General features: G+C 33.4%; 2 protein-coding genes across 2 annotated transcripts in view; both read right to left on the bottom strand.

The window, feature by feature from the left end:
• LOC132556230 (sperm flagellar protein 1-like) overlaps positions 1-12,567 on the bottom strand; it is a 34,566-nt gene extending 21,999 nt beyond the window's left edge. Inside the window, exons 1-3 of the mRNA XM_060220624.1 lie at positions 12,465-12,567; positions 7,283-7,394; positions 3,631-3,815 (exon numbers count right to left, since the gene is read on the bottom strand). Coding sequence (XP_060076607.1) covers positions 3,631-3,815; positions 7,283-7,394; positions 12,465-12,567 — 400 coding nt within the window. The remainder of the gene's footprint in view (positions 1-3,630; positions 3,816-7,282; positions 7,395-12,464) is intronic.
• Positions 12,568-14,876: 2,309 nt separating this feature from the next.
• LOC132556206 (nitric oxide-associated protein 1-like) lies at positions 14,877-25,107 on the bottom strand. The gene is made up of 8 exons (XM_060220599.1): positions 23,941-25,107; positions 22,334-22,462; positions 21,244-21,408; positions 19,977-20,203; positions 19,564-19,695; positions 18,920-19,036; positions 17,043-17,160; positions 14,877-16,264 (listed from the first exon to the last, which is right to left on the bottom strand). Exons 1-8 carry the CDS (start codon positions 24,977-24,979, stop codon positions 16,083-16,085), a joined length of 2,109 nt encoding a protein of 702 aa, XP_060076582.1. The 5' UTR covers positions 24,980-25,107; the 3' UTR covers positions 14,877-16,082.
• Between the last annotated feature and the right edge of the window lie 393 nt (positions 25,108-25,500).

The raw sequence follows: 25,500 nt of genomic DNA, 5'->3' as shown, positions 1-25,500 counted from the left end.
GAACCATGGGGTCCTATAATAAGCCCACTCTCTGACTTTGAGTAAGAAGTAATGTGTTGAACCCTCAGGTCCTGTAATAAGCCCACTCCCTGACATTGAACAAGAAGTAATGTGTTGATCCCTGGGGTCCTCAAATAAGCTAACTCCCTGACTTTGAGTAAGAAGTAATGTATTTAACCTTGGGGTCCTGCAATAAGCCCACTCTCTGACTTTGAGTAAGAAGTAATGTGTTGATCCCTCAGGTTCTGTAATAAGGCCATTCCTGACGTTGAACAAGAAGTAATGTGTTGACCCCTGGGGTCCTAAAATAAGATGTCAACACTCTATAAAACAAAAACAAATATCTCAATATTTTTTAGATTTTGAAACAACACTTCAAGATATTTTTAATTGGATTAGTAAATATAACAATATCACACACAAGGGAAAATGGAAAAAAATGTCATTTATTAATATATATATATCAAAATTTATATTGTGGATCCAAGAAATTGTTGATTAAAAAATGATCAAACATGTTTGAACTCTTTACCTATAAGAAGTATCAAATCAATATTTTTTGCTTACTTTTCTAAGGATAGATATTTATTAAGGTATCAAAGGGTTCTGATAGGTAAATGAGAGTAGCTGCCTTTTAGCCTGTCCAGAGTTGATTTTGTGATGAGCTTAGCTTCGGGAATTAGTTAGTTCTACATACTTGTGGTCTTCAGTAAACATATGTTTAATTAATAAATCTTAGTTATTTCACAATTATAATTGTAATGTTATATCTGTTGTTTAACTTAATTCTATATACAATGGAACTCCTCCAAACCTGAGTATTTGACCAGATTACAAAGGGTTCAGTTTGTAGAAGTGAACAAAGTTGACTGGTCCAGACTCAGATATGACTGATCTGATTCTGTTTTGTACATTACATTAACAATTTCATTTGCTTTGAGCATTTACACTGTACATGTCTAAATGAATACAGGATGAAATTTTAGAGAGTAAAAATATTCCGATAAAGTAAAAAATAACACTGCTACTTGTATACAATATGTGACATCACTACAAAAGATGTCTATGTATTTCCAGCGATGTCAACACTTACATCACAGTGGCAAACCTGCTTTAGTATGATAAAGAAAAGCCCATGGTAAAGTGAAGTTGCTTTACACTTCCTTTTCTACCGATGTTTTCTCACTAAATTTTTTATTGGTTTACTTGATTATGTTCATCAATACATAATAAATAAAACATAGGGTTGGGCAGGGGCCTTCATGCTACCATGGCCATGAAAAACGGAACAATTTCACCAGTTTTTCTTACTCATGAACTTTTTTCACCATTTTTTCCCCAATCACCCTGGTTAATCAATTAAACACTTAAATAACAAAAAATTAGACTGGGGTGGGGAAATCTACGGTGGGGTCACTTCATCATGGCCATGGTAAAGTGAAGCATTACACTGTTTTCTTGCTAATTTACTGCAGGCATGACTAGAATTAGTGAAAACAACTGTTTTGGATGGAACTTGAAACGCAGCTATCAAACCATTTATGCTTCTAAATGGCACATGACATCAACATGTTTGACTGTTTAGTATGATAACATTTAACATGATATCAAAATATTACAGGGTACAATAGGTAACTAGAGGCAAGACAAACAATAAATATCACCAAATTTTTGGTCTTACGCACCAGTGTATGGGTCATATGGTTCCATGACTGTTTTAGTGCGGTACGGATCTGTTAATAACACACCGACATATTGTTTAATACCACGTCTTAATCAACATTAGAAACACGTTCAATCACAAATTTTCAATGTCAGTAAACACTGCAATGAAATACTTTTTATTTGTCTGAAAACTTGTGACAGATACTGGTGTAGTAACTTACTAGAGCGAATGCTACCATAATAATCTGTGTTCAGAAAGACAAAAGTTTCTAGATGAGTGATCATTGTATGTGTCACTAGTATATTGTTACATTGTGGCCGTCACACGTAGCAGTGATCCATAAATGAACAGTGACAGTACGTGACTCCACAATTATCTGTTTCAGGTTAACCCCTCCACATGTACCAGGATGTCAAGTTGACCCCTTCACATCTACCAGGATGTCAAGTTGACCCTTTCACATGTACCAGGATGTCAAGTTGACCCTTTCACATGTACCAGAATGTCAAGTTGACCCTGTCACATGTCACAGGTTGTCAAGTTGCCCCCTCCACATGGAACAGGATGTCAAGATGACCCCTTCACATGTCACAGCTTGTCAAGTTGACCCCTCCACATGGAACAGGATGTGACCACACAATAAATCAGTTTCAGGTTGCCTCCCTCACAAACCTAGGAGGGCCTGTGTGTCTTGTCTGGTTTAGTTGGCTGAAATTTCTTAAATCTGAACTAAATGACAAGATTTTTAAAAGATTTACATCTATTTTCCCTATTGGGCCCCATCTCTCCTGCCAGGCAGTCAAGGCCTACTTTTCATTCAAACTTGATTCCCTTTACTCCACAAATGCTGCAGGTAAAATTATGACAGTATCCAGGCATTTCTAAAGATGAAGGATTTGAAAGAATTTGCTCAATATCCATCTATACAAAACTGTTATTTCTTCACCTCAAAACGATTCAGACCAAATTGAGACAGAATCTAGGCAATTCCACTCAAGAAGATTTTAATAGAATTTGTGCTATTACCACTATTGCCCACCATCTTCCCACTTGTTGGGCCCAGACCCAATGTTTATACGAAATTGATCCTGCTCCACCAAAGGACACTTCAGACCAAATTTGTACATTTCAGGCATTTCTATAGAAGAAGGATTTTAAAACAGTTTCTCTTTTTTCCCTATTGTCCCCTGCCTCTCAGGATCTTGGGGACTGAGACCTATTTTTATACAAACTTGAACTTACTTCCCCATTATACTTCAGACCTAATTTGGTTGGAATCAAATCATTCCTTGCAGAAAGAGAAGAATTTACTGAATTTCTCCTTTTAGGCCCCTCCCTTTCAGACCAGCTGAGCTTATAAATCTGTTTCATGTTGTTCCCCTCACAAATGTGATAGGTGTTATCTCACAATAAAGTTGAAGTTGAAGTTGAACTTTTTACACATGATAAAATATGATAAGTTTTACACAAAACTTCTTGTTAAATGGAATATGATGATATACTTTTAGCTCAATCACATATTTCCAAAAACAATCAGTGATGGTATTTCTTCTCTCGCTTTCTCAATTCTTTATGATTCTCATCCTCTTTAAAACAATATCCATTTACTTTCATGTATACAAGTCAATTTGATTGTAATACACACTGACAGAAAATGTGTCTTGTGCACATAAACCCTAATAATTACCTAAATGACAAAAATATATATCATTATTCATATCTGTGATAATAAAATTTTGAGAAAACCAATAAAACAGCTACTATTTATCTAGTATAAATGTCAGCGTCCCTAAAACAATTACAAAACCTGTAACAGAATCCACATGTCTATATTTATAATACATGTTTCACCACTTAATTATCCAATGATGTATCAAACATCAGTATAAAATAATCATTCAGGGACAGACTAATACATACTTGTAAATACAATACAAAATATTAAGAGAAGGGAGGTAACTCACCATACATTTGATCAGCCTCTGGTTTATCACTTTCACGTCGGGGATTATTTTTCATGTGCCAAAGTACTTGATCTATCTTGAGTCGTAGTTTAGATAGAACTCCTTCTATGACACCTGGTTTACAGTTGGCAACATCTCGTATCACATCATCTCCAAGTTCAAATCTTAGTTTTTTAAATACTTTTCTGCAATCATGAAAAGTTTCCAAAATCCAATGCACACTTGATATGATAATAATTCTAAATTTTAATTAGAATAAAAACTTGAACATTTTCACTAGATCTTTAAAATTGTGAAATTCTGTAATCACCATTTAATGAGATTAAGTTGATAAAATGTGAACAAAAATTTACATAATGCATCTATCCTGGCCAAGCCATTTATGTTTCTATCAGACGAAAAAACTTCTATCAAAGATAATGATTTTTAGGAATGGCCAAGATCTGTGGTAGCATACAAGATAAATCTGTACTTAGTGACACAATAAAATTGTTATTTCTGTTCAGAAAAATACAATATTAATAAAAACCAAGAAAATTTAAATTTTACAGTTAATTCTGTTTCATAGATATTAATAGATCAGTTATTACAATCATGCATACATAACACACCAACAAGCTGTGAGTATACAGAAACCATAAAAGTCACAGACAGTGGACCATGCACTGAGTGATTCTTATTTTTCACATACTAAAAGGATAAAGAAAACGCAACTTCTTTCATTGTAAAATATTTTATATTGAATATATATATAGCTTTAAAAAAGTAAAAGTAATATTAGGGCACCTTACCTAATTCCACAATAAATGTTAAAAATCAGTCATCCGTGACAAAAAACTTCTCCACATCTGCTGTACTTAAATTAACAATATACTGTGACTGTACAAATGCATGCACTTTTTTCCAATCAATATGATATTCTGTAGCTGGGTAACACAATTTCAGGGATCTGTCTGACAACTGCTGTTTTTTCTCGTTCATTAGGGTATCCTAATGAAGTTACAAATCTCAGATAATTTGAAGACGGATGGTCAAATATTCAAAGTAAACTATTGCATTTCACATTTAGACATATTGCTCATGAATATGATCTTATCAAAATAAAACTGAAGTTGCTTTTTTTTCCTTCTTAGCATATAAAACTAATAGCTAACTGCCAAAATGCCCATGGAAAGGTTTTTTACACTGAGTGATGTCTGCAACATCCATTTCAATGCCTGGATGAAAGATTCTATCTTAAGCTATTAACTTGATTTGTAATATTTGATTAAGAAGCAGGCTAATATTCATGATTTAAGTTTACAAATTGATAAAGATATTTATTTAGATTTTCACCACCTAAAAGAAAGAATGAGAGACCTTTACTACTAAACACAGTGTCAATTACTGGTAATATCTTTACCACTAAACATGGTGTCAATTTAGATCTTTACCACTAAACATGGTGTCAATTTAGATCTTTACCACTAAACATGGTGTCAATTTAGATCTTTACCACTAAACATGGTGTCAATTTAGAGCTTTACCACTAAACATGGTGTCAATTTTGATCTTTTTCTACTAAATATCTTATCGTGTCAATTTTTATCTTTACTACTAAACATGGTGTCAAATTAAGATCTTTACCACTAAACATGGTGTCAATTTAGATCTTTACCACTAAACATGGTGTCAATTTAGATCTTTACCACTAAACATGGTGTCAATTTAGAGCTTTACCACTAAACATGGTGTCAATTTAGATTTTTAACACTAAACATGGTGTCAATTTAGATCTTTACCACTAAACATGGTGTCAATTTAGATCTTTACCACTAAGCATGGTGTCAATTTAGATCTTTACCACTAAACATGGTGTCAATTTAGATCTTTACCACTAAACATGGTGTCAATTTAGATCTTTACCACTAAACATGGTGTCAATTTAGATCTTTTTTTTACTAAATATCTTGACAAAGCAGCTATTTACAATTAAACATGATGTTAGTTAAGATCTGTACAACTAAACATGATGTCAAAATTTAGGTTTTACCACTGAACATGGTGACAATTTAGATCTTTACCACTAAACATGGTGTCAATTTAGATCTTTTTTTACTAAATATCTTGACAAAGCAGCTATTTACAATTAAACATGATGTTAGTTTAGATCTGTACAACTAAACATGATGTCAAAATTTAGGTTTTACCACTGAACATGGTGACAATTTAGATCTTTACTACTAAACATGGTGTCTATTTAGATCTTTACAAGTAAACATGGTATCAAATTAGATCTTTACCACTAAACATGGAGTCAATTTAGATCTTTACCACTAAACATGGTGTCAATTTAGATCTTTACTACTAAACATGGTGTCAATTTAGATCTTTACCACTAAGCATGGTATCAATTTAGATCTTTACCACTAAACATGGTGTCAATTTAGATCTTTACTACTAAACATGGTGTCAATTTAGATCTTTACCACTAAGCATGGTATCAATTTAGATCTTTACCACTAAACATGGTGTCAATTTAGATCTTTACCACTAAACATGGTGTCAATTTAGAGTTAAGCACTAAACATAGTAACTATTTAGCTTTTTACCTCTAAACACAGTGACTGTTTAGCTCTTTACCACTAAATATCTTGACAATTCAGCTCTTTACCATTAAACATGGTGTTAGCTTAGATCTGTACAACTAAACATGATGTCAAAATTTAGATTTTACCACTGAACATGGCCCTTTACTTTCAATTTAAATTGAGATTTTCACAACTAAACATCACATATATTTACTGAATTTAGATCTTTTACAACTATGCATTGTCTCAATTTAGAATTTTTCTTCTAAACATGGTACATTTATCAAGTAAGTTCTTTTCCATCTAACAAGTAATCTATAAAGATATCAATTAAGGTCTTTGCCACCTGGTAAGATATCAATTAAGGTCTTTGCCACCTGGTAAGATATCAATTAAGGTCTTTGCCACCTGGTAAGATATCAATTAAGGTCTTTGCCACCCGGTAAGATATCAATTAAGGTCTTTGCCACCCGGTAAGATATCAATTAAGGTCTTTGCCACCCCGTAAGATATCAATTAAGGTCTTTGCCACCCGGTAAGATATCAATTAAGGTCTTTGCCACCCGGTAAGATATCAATTAAGGTCTTTGCCACCCGGTAAGATATCAATTAAGGTCTTTGCCACCCGGTAAGATATCAATTAAGGTCTTTGCCACCCGGTAAGATATCAATTAAGGTCTTTGCCACCCGGTAAGATATCAATTAAGGTCTTTGCCACCCGGTAAGATATCAATTAAGGTCTTTGCCACCCGGTAAGATATCAATTAAGGTCTTTGCCACCTGGTAAGATATCAATTAAGGTCTTTGCCACCAAATAAGGAATAAATTAATATTTTTACCTCCTTTTAATGTACCAATTAACATTTTTACCATCTAAAATAGTATCTTATAAGATCTTTGCCACCTAATAAAGTATCATTTTATGTTTTACCACCTAATTAAGTATCGATTGATGTTTTTTTCACCTTATAATGTATCAATTAATATGCAGTACTCTACCATCACTTGACATGGTATTATTGAAATCTTTACCCCTAAAACAAGTTGACCAGATGTTCCTATCAATTCTGACAATAAATTACCTGTTGAGATATTTCCAATTTTCCATTTTTTGACTTTCCTTACTACAAGGTGAATATTGGTTGACCTCTACCATTTTTGGGAAGAAGAATTTCACTATCTCTGCAACTTGGACTGAAACACATCACAGTATTAAAAAACAAATCACAGTATTAAGAGCAACAGAAACCAACACAATCCTATCACACACAAATTTATGAAATCGTTACACTTTCGTGACACTATAACAAAAGCAACATTCTGCATTTTTCTTAACCAGTTGTTCATAACAAGTGGCAATTCCAAGATTGTTTTTTTTTTTTTTGGTAATTCAAAGATTTGCAGAACTGTTGATATTGCTATTTCACCAGGTGTTATATATATAACTACAATCCATTGTTCACAGATAAACTTATTTGGAGTATTGCTTACACTCAATAGTTTGAAGACTATATATGATGTACAGGCTTGAGGACAACATATTAGGTCATGGATTGGTGACAACAAATGATGTCATGAATTGACGACTTAACACCATGTCATGGATTTAGGACAACGCATCAGGTCATGGATTTAGGACAACACATCAGGTCATGGATTTAGGACAACACATCAGGTCATGGATTTAGGACAACACATCAGGTCATGGATTTAGGACAACACATAAGGTCATGGATTTAGGACAACACATCAGGTCATGGATTTAGGACAACACATCAGGTCATGGATTTAGGACAACACATCAGGTCATGGATTTAGGACAACACATCAGGTCATGGATTTAGGACAACACATAAGGTCATGGATTTAGGACAACACATCAGGTCATGGATTTAGGACAACACATCAGGTCATGGATTTAGGACAACACATAAGGTCATGGATTCAGGACAACATAACAGGTCTCAGATTCAGGATAATACCTCAGGACATGTATTGAATACAACTCATCATGTTATGGATTGAGGACCTATTTTATTCATATCTAAACTTTTTGGTTTATAAAAGTATTCACCTTTGATTAATATTTTCACTTCTAGTTATTTCATCCTAGATTAAAACACACACATAAACAAAAAACTTTTTCAGTTTTTAGATGATTGAAAAAAGTTTTTTTTTAAATTTTTGTTATCTTGTTTTTGTTTCATTAATTTTTGATTGGACCCAATGAAACATTATCAGACAGGTGTGAAAGCTTTAGAGATTCTGTACAGAATATGAATATCAAATTGGGAGTAATCAATACATATCTAACAACACTCAATGCAATCTAGACTCAATAATCCATAACTGAAATAGACACCAGACCATGGGATCTCTACCCTTGTACAGTAAAAGTATCTGATGTCATCTATGGACAGCAAGTATTGCAGATTTTATCAATTTGACCTTACCTATAGAACATACACACAATAATAACTGACACATATAGTATTAAGGCAGGATCAAACTCGATCACTAAATACTTGGCAAAAAAACAAAGAAGAAAGGTCTGGCTATTTTTAACATTGAATACTGAGAAATATTTGATCTACCAATTCTACCTTATTTGAAAAGTGCTATCATGCTCTGTACTAATAATGACAAAAATTAAATTTTATTTGCAAAGCAAGATTAAACCATTCAATATTTAAATGTACCTGTTTAGAATATTATATAACTTCAAAAGGGATAAAATTTGTGCTTAAATTTATATTTGTATAACTTCATATTCATATTCTAGACTTAAAATTTTTGAAAGGCTTTCCACATGTAAATCACAATACTTACATATTAAACAATTAACTTCTGGATTGTTTACAGAAAATTCGGATTGTTAAACATTTCTATCATAAATCCTAATTTTTTTTTCATCAAACAATGATTTACACACTTCACTTTCACAAAAGTTTGTAACTACCAAAACAAGGCATCACAATGTCACAAATCCCCTTGACTGAAACCAAATAAAAAAAGATGGGCAATCGTCTGAAGTTTGACCTTTACCCCTTAAGGATTGAGGCAACTTAAGTTCTGACAGAGATTTTCTAAAAATAGTAATGATGACCTTTACCATAAAACTCTGAAATTCAAACTCTCAAAGATGACCTTGACCCTAGAACGATGATTTTCACACTCATCTGAGATATAATGGACCTTTATAATGCGATATGAAGTCTATCAAAATCCCACAAGGACTGAATCAACTAGACTGCTGACAAGGATATGAAGTCTTAAGTATTGTACATATGGGAGCATTGCTATATCCCTACAAAATTTGTGGTGAACGAATGATAATGTGCCAAAATACACAGTGTATAATAATATATAAAACTAGTTGATTACATGCTACAGTCAAAAGTGAATACAAATCTTAAACAGCAAATAAAAGTATATTCAGCTGTAAAATGCAGACTTCACAGGGCACACCCAAAGAAAGAAATTCCAAATTTGCCATTTTAAGGTTTATCCTTTTTAACTTCCAAATTCATGGAAAACATCAAAATTAACTTCTTAAGACAAGCTAGTAGATCATCAATTTAAATAATTTAAGTAAAAAATATATTGGAAAGTTATGGATTGCAAAACTATGATAAAATTTCACCCTTTCTAGTCATTAGTAAGTATACTATAAGAGCACCAAACATACATTTTTTCACCTATTTCTTTAAGCGTAAATCACTGCAGAAGAGGTCAGTATAAAACATGCACCAGTGAGTGTGAATACTAATTACACACAAGGTTAACATCAGATACCTGTTTAAAAGATGCCAATTTTTCACTTTATCATCAGTTTTACTGACTGAAGAGAAGTTGTGCAATTCCACAAGTTTTGGAAAATAAGACCACAGGATCTCAGCAATTAACACTAAAATTGGGGGGAAAACATTAATTAGCAAGGAAAATTTGAGTACATTTACAAAACATCTGAAAAATTCCAATACAATACATGCATCTGGTTATATAGTGTAGCAGGTATTTCAAATTACCTTCCCTGGGTTACATCTAAGAGTTTTAACTATTCTCCACATAATGCCATCCAATGTGGCATTCTTGGATCTTATCAAAACATACATCTTTTGTTTTAATTGATTAATACCAAATTTGTATGGATTTTATTGTACAAAGTTACTTTTTGCAAAGTATCTCAAATTACTACAAGTAAATTTTGCAACTAATGAATTTGTTTTACAGATTTGCTATTGAAAAAAGTCAAAATAAAGAGTCAAGGTATTGTTGGCGGGCCTTATATTTAATAAGGATTGCCAAAACAAGATTTTATAATATATAGGACCAAGAGATTGCAGAGGGATTTTGGTGCCAACCATTGTATGATCTTGATTTATTCTTTAAAAATCATATCCTTTACCTTTTCTTTCTATGCCATGCTCTTAATATATGAAAGGATCTTTTTTAGGAACAATGGAATTTTTGCCCCCGCATCAAACTAAATAAAAATGGGTTGTATTTGTAGCACCTTGAGTCACTACCCATGAAATAGGATTAAAAAAAATTCAAAAGGTCCATAGGGCCTCTGCTACGACCCATTAAGTGTCGTAACCATAGGAATATGACAGGGTTCAGGTTTTCATCTGAAAACTTATAAATTACAAATGATATACTGTTTGATTAACAAGCGAACAAACTGGCTGAAAGGCAACCCATCTTATATTTGAGAGTTGAAGATTATTTATAATCACTATTTGTTAAAGAGTTCAAATTTTACAAAATTTAGAACAAAAGCAGAGGAAAGAATAGAAAACAAAAAATCAAACTTTAAAATAATATATACAGGCCAAACAATGATTGACATTAAGATCTCCTTGGGATCTCTTGATATATTGTCCTTTGGAATGAATTAAAATTATTATTATTATAATCTCAATGGCCTGTCAACACATAAAAGGTCATTAGGGCCATCTACTGGTGTAACCTGCAGCGATCCATAAAGGAAATAACAAACAGAAAGGTAAAAGACAAATGCTCAAAATCTTAAATGGTTATATTTTCACAAAAGATTAAAATGGTAACTTATAGTCTATAATATAGATCAACATCTTTCAGATAACCTAGAATTTTATAAATCTCATTAGTTTCGAAATGGATTTTGTAACATTACAATAAAAAAAACTATCAAGTAGACAGAAGGTCAATGCAGTACAATAAAAAAATTAACGGTGAATGGCTCATCACATCCTATGCACCGAGGATTATCTTTGCCTTTCAACATAAATGAATGTGTGAGGTATGTATGGCAAATCCAAAGACAGGAAAGGACAACTTTGTCTCAGTGATTGTCTCTATAGCATTCACCGATGATAGGTTTTACTGAGTGCAATTTATTATGGGTATATTGATTCCATTCCTCCTGCCACTGAGCTGTAAAAAATTGCTTGATAAATAGTTTAAAATCAGTAAAATGAAGTTTAAAAACAACAGGTGGTAGCGATAAAGCTGCCATTGCAGCATGATCTGCTTTTTCATTGCCTGGTATTCCCATGTGCCTAGGAACCCAGCAAAACAATATGAAAGTTCAAGGCAAGTTCATGATATAGTATTACAAATCAAAATATTTTCCATATTTCTATTGCTAAAACTTTGAAGTACAGAAAAAGAGCCTGAATAGATAACAATTCTTATCACTTCACATTCATGGGACAAATGATCACTGTGAAGCGTATGTAGCTACACTGATGTATCTACCATTTAAAAAAAAAAAAAAAATTTGGGGGGGGGGGGGGGGGGGGGGGGGGGGGGGGTTTCGGGGGAGCTAAACACTGCTGTAAAAATAGTGTGATGAGATTATAAAAAGATTACACAAAAAAGTACATAAAGATGATAACAATGTAATGTTGTATTAACTTGGCTAATTTTTCTTTAAGAAGGACTTAGCCAGCTGAAATGTATCTTGGCTCCAGATGCATGGTTAGAGATAATGAGTAGTTTATGAATGTTCTCAAAAAATTAATTTCCGTGCGAGTAAATAAAATTGGAAGCATTCTTTTTTCAATAAACCAAACCTCTTGCATGACAATTTAATAATTAGTCGCGTTTGCATATTTCAGTATCGACAGAATGATATGAGAGTATATCACATGCATTTCATTCCTACTTTTCCTCAGCTTTTTTCCTAGATAGTAGACATTTTGGCAAGGCGATAATGCATGTCAATCCTTGGGGGATTTGGGCTTTATTCTACGAACTATTCTTATCAGCATTACTTACCTCCGTCAGCGAAATCCCGTTCTATCTTTCTCTTTGGTTTAGATAGCGGTATTGAATCTATCCATTCATATAAACTTTTTAGTTGTTCTTCTGTCGAATTCATTGCCTTAAGTGTAAATGAATTGTAGGGTAGAATGATGGATTCTTGCTACAGACGAATCGTATTCAGCAACAGAGATATCGGTCAGAAAATGCACGACAGGCACATATTATAACATTTCGCCTAATAATAACAAAAAATTCATGATAACGAGAGTTCGAAATAGATTCGTCAAGTTTTGATTAAAAGCTTTTCACGCTCCGATTCCTACTGGTCCTTCAGATGTGCCACATGCTTGACCTAACTGAAGTTTTTGTGAGTTTGTTTTCGTAGGTAACGAATAACTTCCGGTATCTAGCGATCCCATAATGCAACACAAAAACGCGTAAACTGGTCATCATGCGAACCGATAATATTATCGTGCTGTTAGGCCTAGTAGAGTATTTTTCTCAATATTTTCTCATACAAAAATCATTTAAACAGGACAACTACAAAGAGCGCAACACTGCACATATTACTATACATGTCATGTGTTAGTCTATGAGACTAGATTTTCCCAAATTAATTCTTATATACAATTGAACTTTTAATTGTAGTAATTTTTACCAGGACAATATTTTCTCATGCTTATTGAAAGTGAACATTTTCTGAGGCACTCATATAACGACAATATTTTCAATCCAATGAAATAGAAGTACACCATTTAAATCCTAGACCAGTTTTACATTGGAACCTGAATGTAACGGGATGATAAATGCAGGACTAAACATGGGTTCACACCTGGGACCCTCTGAATGCTAGACAGATGTGCTACCAATTGGTGTTGAGCTTTCTGATCAGTGACAATCGACCCAGTCCAGTTCCACTACATAACTCCCCTCCTTTTTCTATGTCTCTGTTCTTAAAAACACAACAATTTACAAAAGAAATATACCTACATTTACTGCGGGGATGGGGGTGGGGTATATGGAATAGGACTTCTTAGCTCCAACCGGACACTATAATCTCAACTGACAGTGATCTTTATTAATCTCACCAAATGAGTTACAATCAAACCAGGTCAAAGACAATTCCTATATACACTATCCAGGTCAAATTGTCTGAAAAACTTCGTAAAAATCCAACATGGCAGCCAATCTCTCTGAGCTATATTCTTTTCCTGATCAGTCTAAAAACTTAAAAGGCATAAACAGGGACCAAGGAGAACACTTTTGTGAAATTTGAAACAGGAGGCACACAGGTCTTAACAGTCATTTGACTCATTTTATCTTTGAATGAATGCACTTAGTATATTCTTGATAGGCCTGTAAAAATGTTATTCTTTCATACCAGCATGAAACTTCAAAAACATTTCTCTGAAAGGTCCAATCTAATATCTTAGATAGGTTCTGAAAACAAGAATAACACATTAATGTATAAACTTTATAATTTGATGAAGGATTATTTTATAACAAATCACTATGCTAAACAGCTTGGGTAACATGATGTGATGTCATTGACAGCTAATTTGCATGACAGTGATCCACAATCCAAATGAATGTATATAAACAATCCAAACATACAAAACAATGTTCTAACAAATGTCTCAAGGTGGTAAGTTTCCGTTAACTCCTCAAATCATTATCAAGTGGGCAGAGCTAGATTGTTTTTTCTGCCAAAGATGAAAAGGAAAAAATCAGCAAATCACAAAGCTGCGTTTTGCGTACATATAACAGCAGAAGTGGTAGCCTAAATAGTCTTTTTACAACAATTCTGAAGATTTAAGCAGTTAAGGTTACAAATTTTGGTTGCTACACGTCCCTAAAATTTTCAGCTGAAGAAAGTTAAATATGTTTTTTCAAGGTGTCATCCATGACTGCCATCTCATTGAATTTCCGATCAGTCCTGAAATAGAGACACTTGGTCCAAAACATCTCAGGCCACCATGGCTACCATGTTGAACTTTTAATGAGACAAAAAAAAATTGAAAATACTGTATTGGATTTCTTTCCCATCAACTTTCGGATCAATGAAGCGAGAGAAATTCAAAATGTTTTTTTTTCAAGACGGTGGCATTGGTGACTATAGGTCAAACAACCTATAAAGATTCATGTGTATATCCAGTGGTCATTAAAAATAATAACATTTTTTAAGACAGAAAGACAGAATGTGGATGCTGAGAGAAATTTGGACAGCCCACCATCTGAATAAGCTGGGAAAAATAAGGGCAAATAAAATCAATTTAATTTTAATTTTAAAGGCAGCATATGATAATACAACTGCAAGTTGTCTTTCATGTTTCACGGACAGATGAACACAGTTAATATACCACATTACATATGTTAAAATTTGATGGGTGTGTAAGAATTGTTAAACACTTGTTCTTCCTTAAATACTCCATTTTATTTCAATGCAGTAAGTTCTCATACAGTTTCTTTCTTGTCATAAAGTTTGACATTAAATAGTAAATGAACATGTCTTTACTAAAATCACAGCATGAATTTATATTTCTCAACAGTAAATATACATGTAACAATTCAGATATCCTCAATACCAAATACATGTATATGATTCTTATCATGATCATATACAGGAATGACTTAAATCCATGAAGTTAAATAAACTTTCATTATAAAACCTACAGCTCTGTTTGAAGAATTCACACCAATAGTTAGACTCCGTTTGATTAACTTTTTTAAATGATTATTGTAAAATCAATCATTTTCATTGGGTTTTGTTAAAATTGTGGGTAAACTTAATCGATAATTTTCTATGTCAACAAAAAAAAAATGAGATTATATTACTAGTGGATTTCAAGCTCTAGATTTATCCACAAAATAGAATGAAAAAGCATATTCATATTAAAAATGAAATTGAAAACCCTACGAAAATGAAAAATTACACAATAGTTGTTGGCTTCTACTTAAATTTTCATAAACTGCATGATCAGTTTCAAGGTACAATCTCAAGTTCAACTCAAAATAAAAAGCAATACATTACATAAAATCAGACCAGTAACTGCATTCATTTAAAAAAAAGAAAGAATTTTCTTTTGTTAACTTAATGGCTTTCAGGTAAGGGGAGGTAACTCCAATGTCCTATCATAGCGTATCATACTAGTGATGTATACTTGTATATCAGAATGATTTTAATGTTCTGAACATTGTGAGTCATTCTTCTGGAAAGTAAAAAAGAAAATTTATTTGGAGGAGATGTTGAAGATAATAAAGTATGAAGTTGTTATGTTGTTCATAATCACTTAGTGCCTGAATTGGTCTTGTGGAGATTGTTTAGGTCAAATCATTTCATCATCATGAACGTCAAGAGTTGTATACAATCTACTTTGTAGAGTCCTTATAGGTCAGCACAATGATACAGATTGATACTGGATGGAAATAACCTTTAGACTTAAAGACACGGATGGGCTCACATTCTGCTATATAACAGGGTAACTGTTCCATACATCTCCACAACAAAATGTAACTTAGACAGCATCAAGTTCAGTAGATTTCACACTACTGATGCCATTTTGCATAACACCTTTCAACTATATCTTTCTGAAGGACAGTGATAAAGTCTTACAACACTTGTATACAGTATCACACAAGTGGTTTGCGCCTCCGATATCTCCGGGTATGGTTGATCCGGGTCCCCTTGAATGTGTGGGTGTTAGGAAGCAGGGAAGGACAACGTATATAAAGTCCTTTTCCTCCTGGAGTGTAAACTTTCACTTTAGCTTCATCACCCTCATTACCGAATAGTACAGTCACTGATATCCAACCTGTAGAAACAACATAGATTACAGAATATTGAGTGTCTGGTTATATTATTCAGCTACCAAAATCTTAAAATAAGAAACCCACAGGAGTGAAGGTGTCACACAGGTGATAACAGCAAAGAAACTATAACAAGAGATCCCAGACAGCTTTTGCTATCACCAATGACCATTATTGGTTCTATCTACAACTAATCTTTTCTTTACTTTTTCTTTTTCCTAATGATCAAGGGGAACCTATATATCAAGTTTGAAAAACATCTTTTCAATATTTCTCAAGAAATAGCAATCAAAATCTTAAACTGTCGAAATCTAAAATGGCTGCCAGTTGGCCATTTATTTCACTGAATTGACTATCAGCTATTTTTTTTCACTAATCAGTCTCAAAATTAAATGGGCACAACTATGGACTACGGGGAGCAAACGCATCAAGTTTGAAAAATATCCTTCAAGTAAACTGCGATAATAAACTTCAACTGTAAAAATTGACTAGGTAGTCCTCGGCTATAATTTACTAACACCGGTAGTTGTAATCAACCAGTAGATGTTTTAAGGACAATTCTACATGCTATATATAGGTAAATATTTTCACCACTTGATGTAAAATTCTTAAATGTCTTTTCTTAGGACAATACAATTAACAGTTTGATGTACGAGCAGAAAGAAACTAGAACAAATGTTACACATAGTAAGTAGAACAGACAATACTCTAATGAATGGGTACACTTGTCCCTTCAGCCCCAAATGACTAGACTGAAATGAAAGGTTGAACAAAGAGATGTACCAAGAGATGACATCTGTATGTCTGCGGCTGCTGTCATGTAATCACTTCTCTGAACTGTGAATTCTTTACCAACCAAAGCTGGTATTTCATTTAGACGATTCTGGTCACCAATTGGCACCTGTGAATAATAAAATATTCCAGCAAATTAAAAAAAACATTCAAATATATACAACAATAGTGATGCTTTCAAGTATAAATGCTACGAAAAAACACATGCAACTTCAACTTTATGGTTAAATGATACAATATATATGAGCAATATGGCTAAATGTAAAATGCAATAGTTAACTTTGGATATTGGACAATCTGTCTTCAAATTTTTTTGAGATTTATAACAAATGAGGACTTCATTAGTCCACCATGAATTAGGATACCCTAATGTTCACAGTTGAAATAATGGCAGTTATCAGGACCATCCCTGATATTGTGTGTGCCCACCCTGAATAGCTATAGTATCTCCAATTCCATGAGGCATAGAGTTAATAAGGACATTGACTGTCCACAGAGGAATGTTATTCAATACCTCAGTAAGTATATTGGCCAATTGGTGGAGGTTGTTTGGGATGTTTGCTTGATTCCGCACTCTCCCATCTAATTCATCCCAAAAGCTTCAGTGCGCGATTGTAGACAAATTGGGGCTATATGAAGGTCAACCAATAGGGACAATGTTCTGGGATGTCAGAAAGTCCCTACAAACACTTGAAACGTGTCGTCTAGCATTATCATGCTGAAAGGTCGAATAGCGCCTTATAATAAAAGGCACAACATGAGCCTGAGGCCAAAGGGTCTATCTTGATATGAGATTGCCGTTTAATTCCCATTAATGATCACTAAAAGTGTCTTTAAACCATGGCAAATTATTCCCCAAATCTGTTTTGCTTCAAAACACGAGTGTCTGGAAGACACTCTCTGTGATGCCACTACACATATTGGCTTTATTTTTTCTTTATGCAAATGTGTCTGCGCAAGTAGCATGGGTATAAACAAAATTGAAAAGAATGAATCTTGCTTCAGTAAGGATGTCAATAACTGTGTGGATGTGTATATGTATATATATGTGTGTGAGACAGGATGTATCTGTAGGTGTGAATCATAGTGAGAATTCAGTATATATTATTGTCTTTGCTCTATGTATATGTATGTATATGTTCAATTATTTCAAAATAAAATATAAAAAAAAATCTTACTTTTTCAAAGGCTGAGTACATTCAATACAAAATATTTTACTATTAAAGAAGTTGTGTTTCTTTATTCTTTCAGTATAGTAAGCATTAAACTTTCAGGTTATATCAACTGTAGTTGTTTTAAATGACACAGCTTTGCAGCAAAATATCATATACATTATTGTGTATTGTGCACTAGCACCATGTGCATTATGGTGCCTTTGGCTGCAAATTTCTTGTCATTTATATCATCCATAAATGTCATAAAAAGGCTTATATCTACATTCCCTTTACATGTTACTGTCATATGCAGATTTGAGCATGATTAATACTAAAATAAAAAGTTATTGATGGTGCAATCTGCCTGATGTAACAGCCATTTTAATGGTGTACTGTCACTATTCTATAAAGATGTCATATTTGGTGTTGCCTTCGATACAATTATCAGTACTTTATTTCATCCTCCTATCTAAGTTATATATCTAGTCATATAGTGGCATTTCATTTATGAAAGGATTGGGCACCAGGCAGAACCTATTTAAATCCAAAACAGAACAACACAGTGGTACAAGACAAAATACATTTAACAAATAACATTTGTTTAGTCATTAAGATACAAACAATGTGGTGTACTGCCGTTCAAAAGTATAAACCATGAGATCTATTTTCTATTGTGTTAACTGTGATAAGATTTCCTTCTCCACTTATACTCACCATGAACATGTCTTTGCCGATATTTTCCTGATATATTTTGTCTGCTTCAGCTAATGTACAGTCAATCACTGGCAGCCTGGAGTTCACAAATGTTGTGATCAACACAGGAGAATTTCCCTGAAGGAGGAAAGGTTTTTAGATGATATTTGAACACTAGTATACGGTTAATGTCTCTTTCCAAATCAAACATATCTTTGTTTTGGTTGTGCAAGACATACTTATGTCAGATGTTACAATGAGAAATTGAAATAATTGAAAATCCAGACACCTCATATATCATTAAAATCTCATATAGTCAGGTAATGAATTACTTGTGTTTACTGGTTACCGATGATGTCATATAAAGTAGAACCCCATTTTTAGTACTTATGGGAGGAACAAATGACAAAATTATTTATTTTAAAGTGAAACAATGCAGTCAATAATCAAAAGGCCCAACTCATTGCTGACACTTGAGTATGTTGTTATTGCTAAACACAATTACTTCATAATGGGTTACTCATATATTCCAATTGTTTAGCATTTCTTCATAGAATACTTCACGTACATACAATCATGTTACAAACACTAACACTTTATCTCATTTCACACATGGAATTTATTGATTTTTATAAGGAGACTTGTAAATCATTTGTCATGGTCACCTCAAGGTAGTCGACTCTCCCCAACCCTGTCACAAATATAACTTCTCCGGGTTTGAGAAGGAAGGGACGTGGCATCATTATATTGGCAGGAATGATGACACTGAGTTCATCTGGCTGTAGATATGTCAGCAACTACAACACAAAAGACAAAACAAATTTGTCTTTGGCCCTAAACTCCAGAAGTTCCAACAGATTTTTATCTTTAATATGTAGTAACAACTTAAGGGGATTTACAAACATTTTCACAATTTCACAAGTAATTTCTCTTCTGGCAAAGATGTATAAATCAGCTTCCGTAAAAATGTATTTGTGGTAAATGTTGAAGTGTGAACTGGGGATACCTCTAACATAAAACAAAACCATGATCACAGTAATGAGTAACCATTTAAAACAATCCTGTTGACGTTACCTACCGACTCTGTATTTTTGATTCCTGGGGTATCACACAGCCATGTAGATCTTTCATACTTCTTAATGTCAAACTGCGTCTTTTCCTTGACAGGTAGATCTTTTTTCTTGACAAGTATTTTATTCTTGGAGTACTCATACATAGCAGAATCATGGCCTTTATACTGGTCTAGCTCTCTATAAGCTTCCTCTATATCCCTATCCTCTCGGAAATCTGTAGTGGCCACCATATCTGTCAAAACAATTGTTCTTTATTTGTATTGCAACATAAACAAACAACTTTCTTTGTTCTCTCAGCATTACATATGTGACAAATACTGTTTAAGTGTCCAGTAATGAAGTAATGTGTTGGCCTCCTGGGGTCCTGTATTAACCCAACTCTGTAACTTTGAGTCAGAAGTAATTTGTTGCCTCCTGGGGAACTGTTGTAAGCCTATTCCTTAACTTTGAGTCAGAAGTAATGTGTTGGCCGCTGAGGTTGGGAATAAACCAACTCTCCGACTTTGAGTCAAAGGTAATGAATTGCCCCCCTGGGGACCTGTAATAAGCCTATCCCTGACATTGAGTCAGAAGTAACGTGTTGGCCCCTGGGGACCTCTAATAAGCCTATCCCTGACATTGAGTCAGAAGTAACTTGTAGGCCCCTGAAGTCCTGTAATTACCTTACTCCATTACTCTGAGTCAGATGCAATGTTTGAGCCAATCTGAGGTCTTTTAATAACCCCATTCTTCAACTTTGAGTAATATGTAATGTGTTGGCTCCTGAAATCCTGTAATAACCCCACTCCTTTACTTTGAGTCAGATGTGATGTGTTGGCCTTGGTGTTCTGTACTAATGGCCTTATTACAGGATAAATAGGAAGCAGTGTGCTGTAATTCCCAGGTTTTAACTCTTGTGAAAGCATTATACAGCACTTTATTATCTCTGTTACATATCTGACAATTTATCAGAATTGTTCGAACACTGACCTACCCATTATTAATGCCTTTACACTGGCTGTCATTCACATGATTTGGATATCATTTTACTCTATTTATAATTGTTGTAAAACGATGGTCCAAATTTTGTGATTTCCAAGAATGTATTAGCTAGTTACAAAACACAGCTGTATTCTGAAAGCTTTGTACATGTAGCATGTTTCTTTAATCATGAATTACATGTATGTCTGCAACATTTCTGGATTCAAATGTTTTTATCTTACATCTACCTGGTACATGTACTAATAAAAAGAAAACTCATTATAGCCAGGATAAAGACTGACATATTCCTACCTGCCAGTGAAGCGTACTTCCAGTTGCCTTCCTTGGCCTTTGAACGCCTTAGCTCAAGTTCCTTTTGATATACACTTCTGTGTTTACCGAACCGTTCAGCACGCTTGGCCAGCTTCCATCCCATTGGGCGGGTAATGGGAAATTTGAGAATATTTGCTGTTGTTCCTGCAGGGAATAATGAAGCATTTGTTTGTTGATCTCAAAGTGATACACAATGTAATAGGATGGGAAAAAATGTATCGCTGAAAAATGCTCATCCTGATCGGACGATTGATATGTTTGATTTGTAATTTTTGAGATTGATCAGTCCAGTGTCACTTAAGCTATTAAACAAATTTCAGATTGTTGTAAATTCATTTTCTGCTGACAGTAACAGTGACACTGACCTAAATTAACATTTTAACTTGAAAATCAATAAAAAAATATAACACACACACTGGTAAAAGAAAGTAGTGTGTAAAGTTTGAGTTAAAACAGCATAAGGGACTCAAACTTATAGAGTGGAAACAAATCTTTTATTGATAGTATCAGTGACCCTTGATCGTTCACATCAAAAAGCAATACCAAGCATGTCATATTGTGAAGTTTTACTTAGTTTGGCTTGAAAGAACTTAGACTTATTGGGGGATGGGGTATTTGGTTCTACAGTATCTGGCTATTGAAGAGAAGATTTTTGAAATTTTAAGTCTATTTGACCCATTTTTCATCCAAATATTAACTGCCCCTGGGGGTCAGTTGAGGCCAATATGTGCATATCATTAAACTGTGATCTTAAACTAATAATAATTCTAACCAGATTTGAACTTTTTCCAATAGAAAATAAACAAATAATGTTCAAAAATGTAATTTTCCTATAGTAAATTTACCTCCACCACAGAGGGAAATTTGAGACACTGTGGTCATGAAATTTACAATTTTGGTAAAGCATCTGAAGGCCTTTCAATCCATGAAGAGTACTTGATTTTACAATACCTGGGATTTGAGAAAAAGATTTTTGAGGTTTCAATCAATTTGACCCTTTTTGGTATGTTCATATATCAGTAATACACAGTTACTAAAATTTCCTTTAAATTTCAACTGAATCCATTACCTGGCCAATCAGCTACAGTGGCTCTTGGAATTCCACTCCGGGCAGAAAATTTACAGTAATCAGACCGTAACAGCGCATTGAACAACGTTGATTTTCCTGCATTCATATGACCAACCAAATAAACATTTCCTGAAATGAAATGCATCAAACTGCAGTGAGAGCTACATTTTTTAAAAGATTCATTCAAAGTATATAGTTACAGTTTTTAAATGGGAAACTGTGATATGAAACAGATAAATTTGCCAACAAAATATATGCTTCATTGTAAAGGTTGTTATTTTCATGGTGTTCTATCTTTTCAGGCAAGAATAAAATCATGAAAAACAAAAATATTGAAAATGAAAACAATAGTGTTAACCACTGTCTACTTCATAACTTCTATGTAAAATGCATCTTTTTTATTTAAACTTTTTTATATACAATGTAACCATGAAAACTGAAACATCAAAAAAAATCTTTACATTGTAACAAAGTAGGGGAAACACAATTGTGCCAAAAAACCCAAAGAGAAATTAAACCTGGATCTCTGGTGTGATAATCCATGCCTCTACTACCAACATTTAACCAATTCAATGAGCCAATGAAGCATGCTTTATCATCTTCAGTGACAAAGTCTGTATTTAGCACTATGTAAAAGCCAGATAGACCTGCTAATTTTGCAACTGAATAAATGTTTCAAATTATGATATTAAATATTATATGATATAAACAATATGAAGATATTATAATAATTGTTACACTGCGAGCACTTACCATCTTCACATATATAATATGCCACGTTTAAATATATGTCTAGTCATAATTGACCTACGTATACCCACATCTTCTTTGTTGGTAAAAAAAAGAATCCCATATTGTCCTATATCAAACACATTCCCTTGACTTATAAGTTAGAGAGGTTGTAGTGTTAGCTAGCTCAAGGTTAATGTTGTATACAACAGTAAAAAAAAATAAATATCAATTACTACACATTATACTAAGAGCATTTTGTTGTCATATATTTATCATCTACATTCAGAATAAAACTCATGCTAGGAAATACAATGATCAGTCAATAATTACTACCCTTACATGTACACATGATTTTGTTCAAGTTGGGTGAATTACAGAAGACATAAGAGAAAGAATAAAGTTCCAATGACAGAAGATATGCAGTAAGTTTATATATATAGAATTAATGTTTTTTTGTAAACAATGTTCTTATTTCAACTGCCAAAAGAAAATCCATTGAACTTTTACACCTAAAGATGAGATCACACATTTTATTTTCTGATATAAGATCACAATATCAATTATAAGCTTATTGGAGATGCATGTGTAAGCTAGAGAAGCAGAAATATTCATAAATCACTTCTGGGTATCAATTTGAACTTTTTCATGGGTCATATATGTATTAATGGGTCAGAATTTTCAAAATATTTCTTTTCAAAATTTAGATCTAAACCATGTTACTTTACAAACAAATTGATGAGTTTGTCCATCATTAGAATTGACAAATAAACATATGCAGATACTAAATACTTAATACCAAAGATTAAACTTTTATCAAAGTGTTTAGTTCTGTCACAAAACCATATTCTACAATAAAATGCTAAATATATAATTACCTTTAACTTCCCAATCAGTCATTAGTTTTGTGATAAGATTTTCGATGCCATAACCAGTAACACTGCTGATTAGACCAATATGACGAACATGACTTCCATGTACATCTATGCCTGCTTCCATACAGGCACCAAGAAGCCCTGATTCTATCCTCTCCAGGAAGCCATTTCCATCTTTTGGAATCATATCAACTTTACTACCTAGGATGTATAAATCTTTTTTAGGTCCGATTAGATCTACTATGTTTTTAGGAATACTATTGCGTATGTCAAGTAAATCTAGTACTAGCAGAACTAGACACCTCTCTGACCGTATTTTTTCAAATAGCTTTGGAAACTGATCCTCATCAAGTTCAACTTTCAGAGTCAGCTTCCGTCTCCTCAACAAATAACACCTCTCACATAAAGTATCATTGAGCTCTTCAATAGTAGATGATTTGATCTTTGTGCTGCATATGTAGCCTGCTAATGAAGATTGCTGACAGTGCAAATTGGCACCGCATCCTTTACAAGGAATATCAGATATTGGTATGCTGGGGTCTGGTTGTGTCCGTGACTCTGAGTGTCTGCTTTTCCTTCTGCGTTTAGCTGCATGTCGATCTAAATCGAGGTCAATAGTTTCTGTGAATCCATCAAGATTTTCGTTATTTTTAAACATTTGGTGATCATCATGCTTTGCAGATTCATTTGCTTTTTTAATGAGAGCATTCGTGTCCCATTGAATAGACCGGAGGTTAGATTTTAGTCTCTGTAATGTCATTTCCTCTTTTTTTCCATCATCTACTTTCACCTCAGAATTTTCCAACTTCCTATTTTCTAGAACAGCTCTCACAGAGGATGGCACATGGTCTATTTCAAAGACAGGCTTCACAACGCCTTTATTACGTTTTAGCTCTCTCATTTCTTTGATAGTTTTATAGTTACTGACCGATGTATGAACGCATGATTTTTGCCAATTGCTTGACGAGTGCATGGTCAAGCATGTGAAGCGGATATGTTTTACATCCAAGCATCTCAAACAAGTTATCCGGAGCATGATCATATTAGTTTTAATTATATGACATTGACCTGATACATATGTTTAGTTGTACCCTATGCTCCCTACACCTTGTATGTGTTTACACTGGCCACAGCATTTCGCATGTTACACTCGTTCTCTCACGTTTTTTCTTCAGGCATTCTAACGACGAAGATGCAAAAAACTGTTATAAATTATCGATGTTGGAATATAATATCCGGAAATAAAATTGAAATAAATTTCAAATTCAAAAATACAAACTTTAAAATTATTAATAAAGTAGTGTCTATTTCAGTTATGATGCGAATTAATTTCCTAATTAAAAATCAGAGACTAGAACAGAGACGTATATAACATGTATATACGTCATTGATTAGAACGAACAAAATAGATTACCATGAATATAATTTATTGTCAGTTTTTACAAACTTTACTAGAACAAAAATAATATTATATGTAATAAACAATGATAATTAATTGTTTAGATTTTTCTTCAGACGTAAATTTCCCATCATATATATATACCTATGTTCCTCACCACCTTA

The sequence above is a fragment of the Ylistrum balloti genome, unplaced genomic scaffold, assembly GCF_031769215.1.
Source record: "Ylistrum balloti isolate Yb309-2 unplaced genomic scaffold, AGI_CSIRO_Ybal_v1 Utg370554, whole genome shotgun sequence".
Taxonomy (NCBI): Eukaryota; Metazoa; Mollusca; class Bivalvia; order Pectinida; family Pectinidae; genus Ylistrum; species Ylistrum balloti.
The sequence above is the reverse complement of the archived record's forward strand: the minus strand, read 5'-3'. Positions and strand labels throughout refer to the sequence as shown.

Excerpts from the sequence above, each read along its gene's own strand:
- LOC132556206 (XM_060220599.1), bottom strand. The coding sequence starts at position 24,979 with ATGATCATGCTCCGGATAACTTGTTTGAGATGCTTGGATGTAAAACAT. Across the intron at positions 21,409-22,333 it reads CACTGTAGCTGATTGGCCAG|GAACAACAGCAAATATTCTC; the intron begins GTAATGGATTCA and ends TATTCCCTGCAG. Across the intron at positions 17,161-18,919 it reads TCGGCAAAGACATGTTCATG|GTGCCAATTGGTGACCAGAA; the intron begins GTGAGTATAAGT and ends TATTATTCACAG.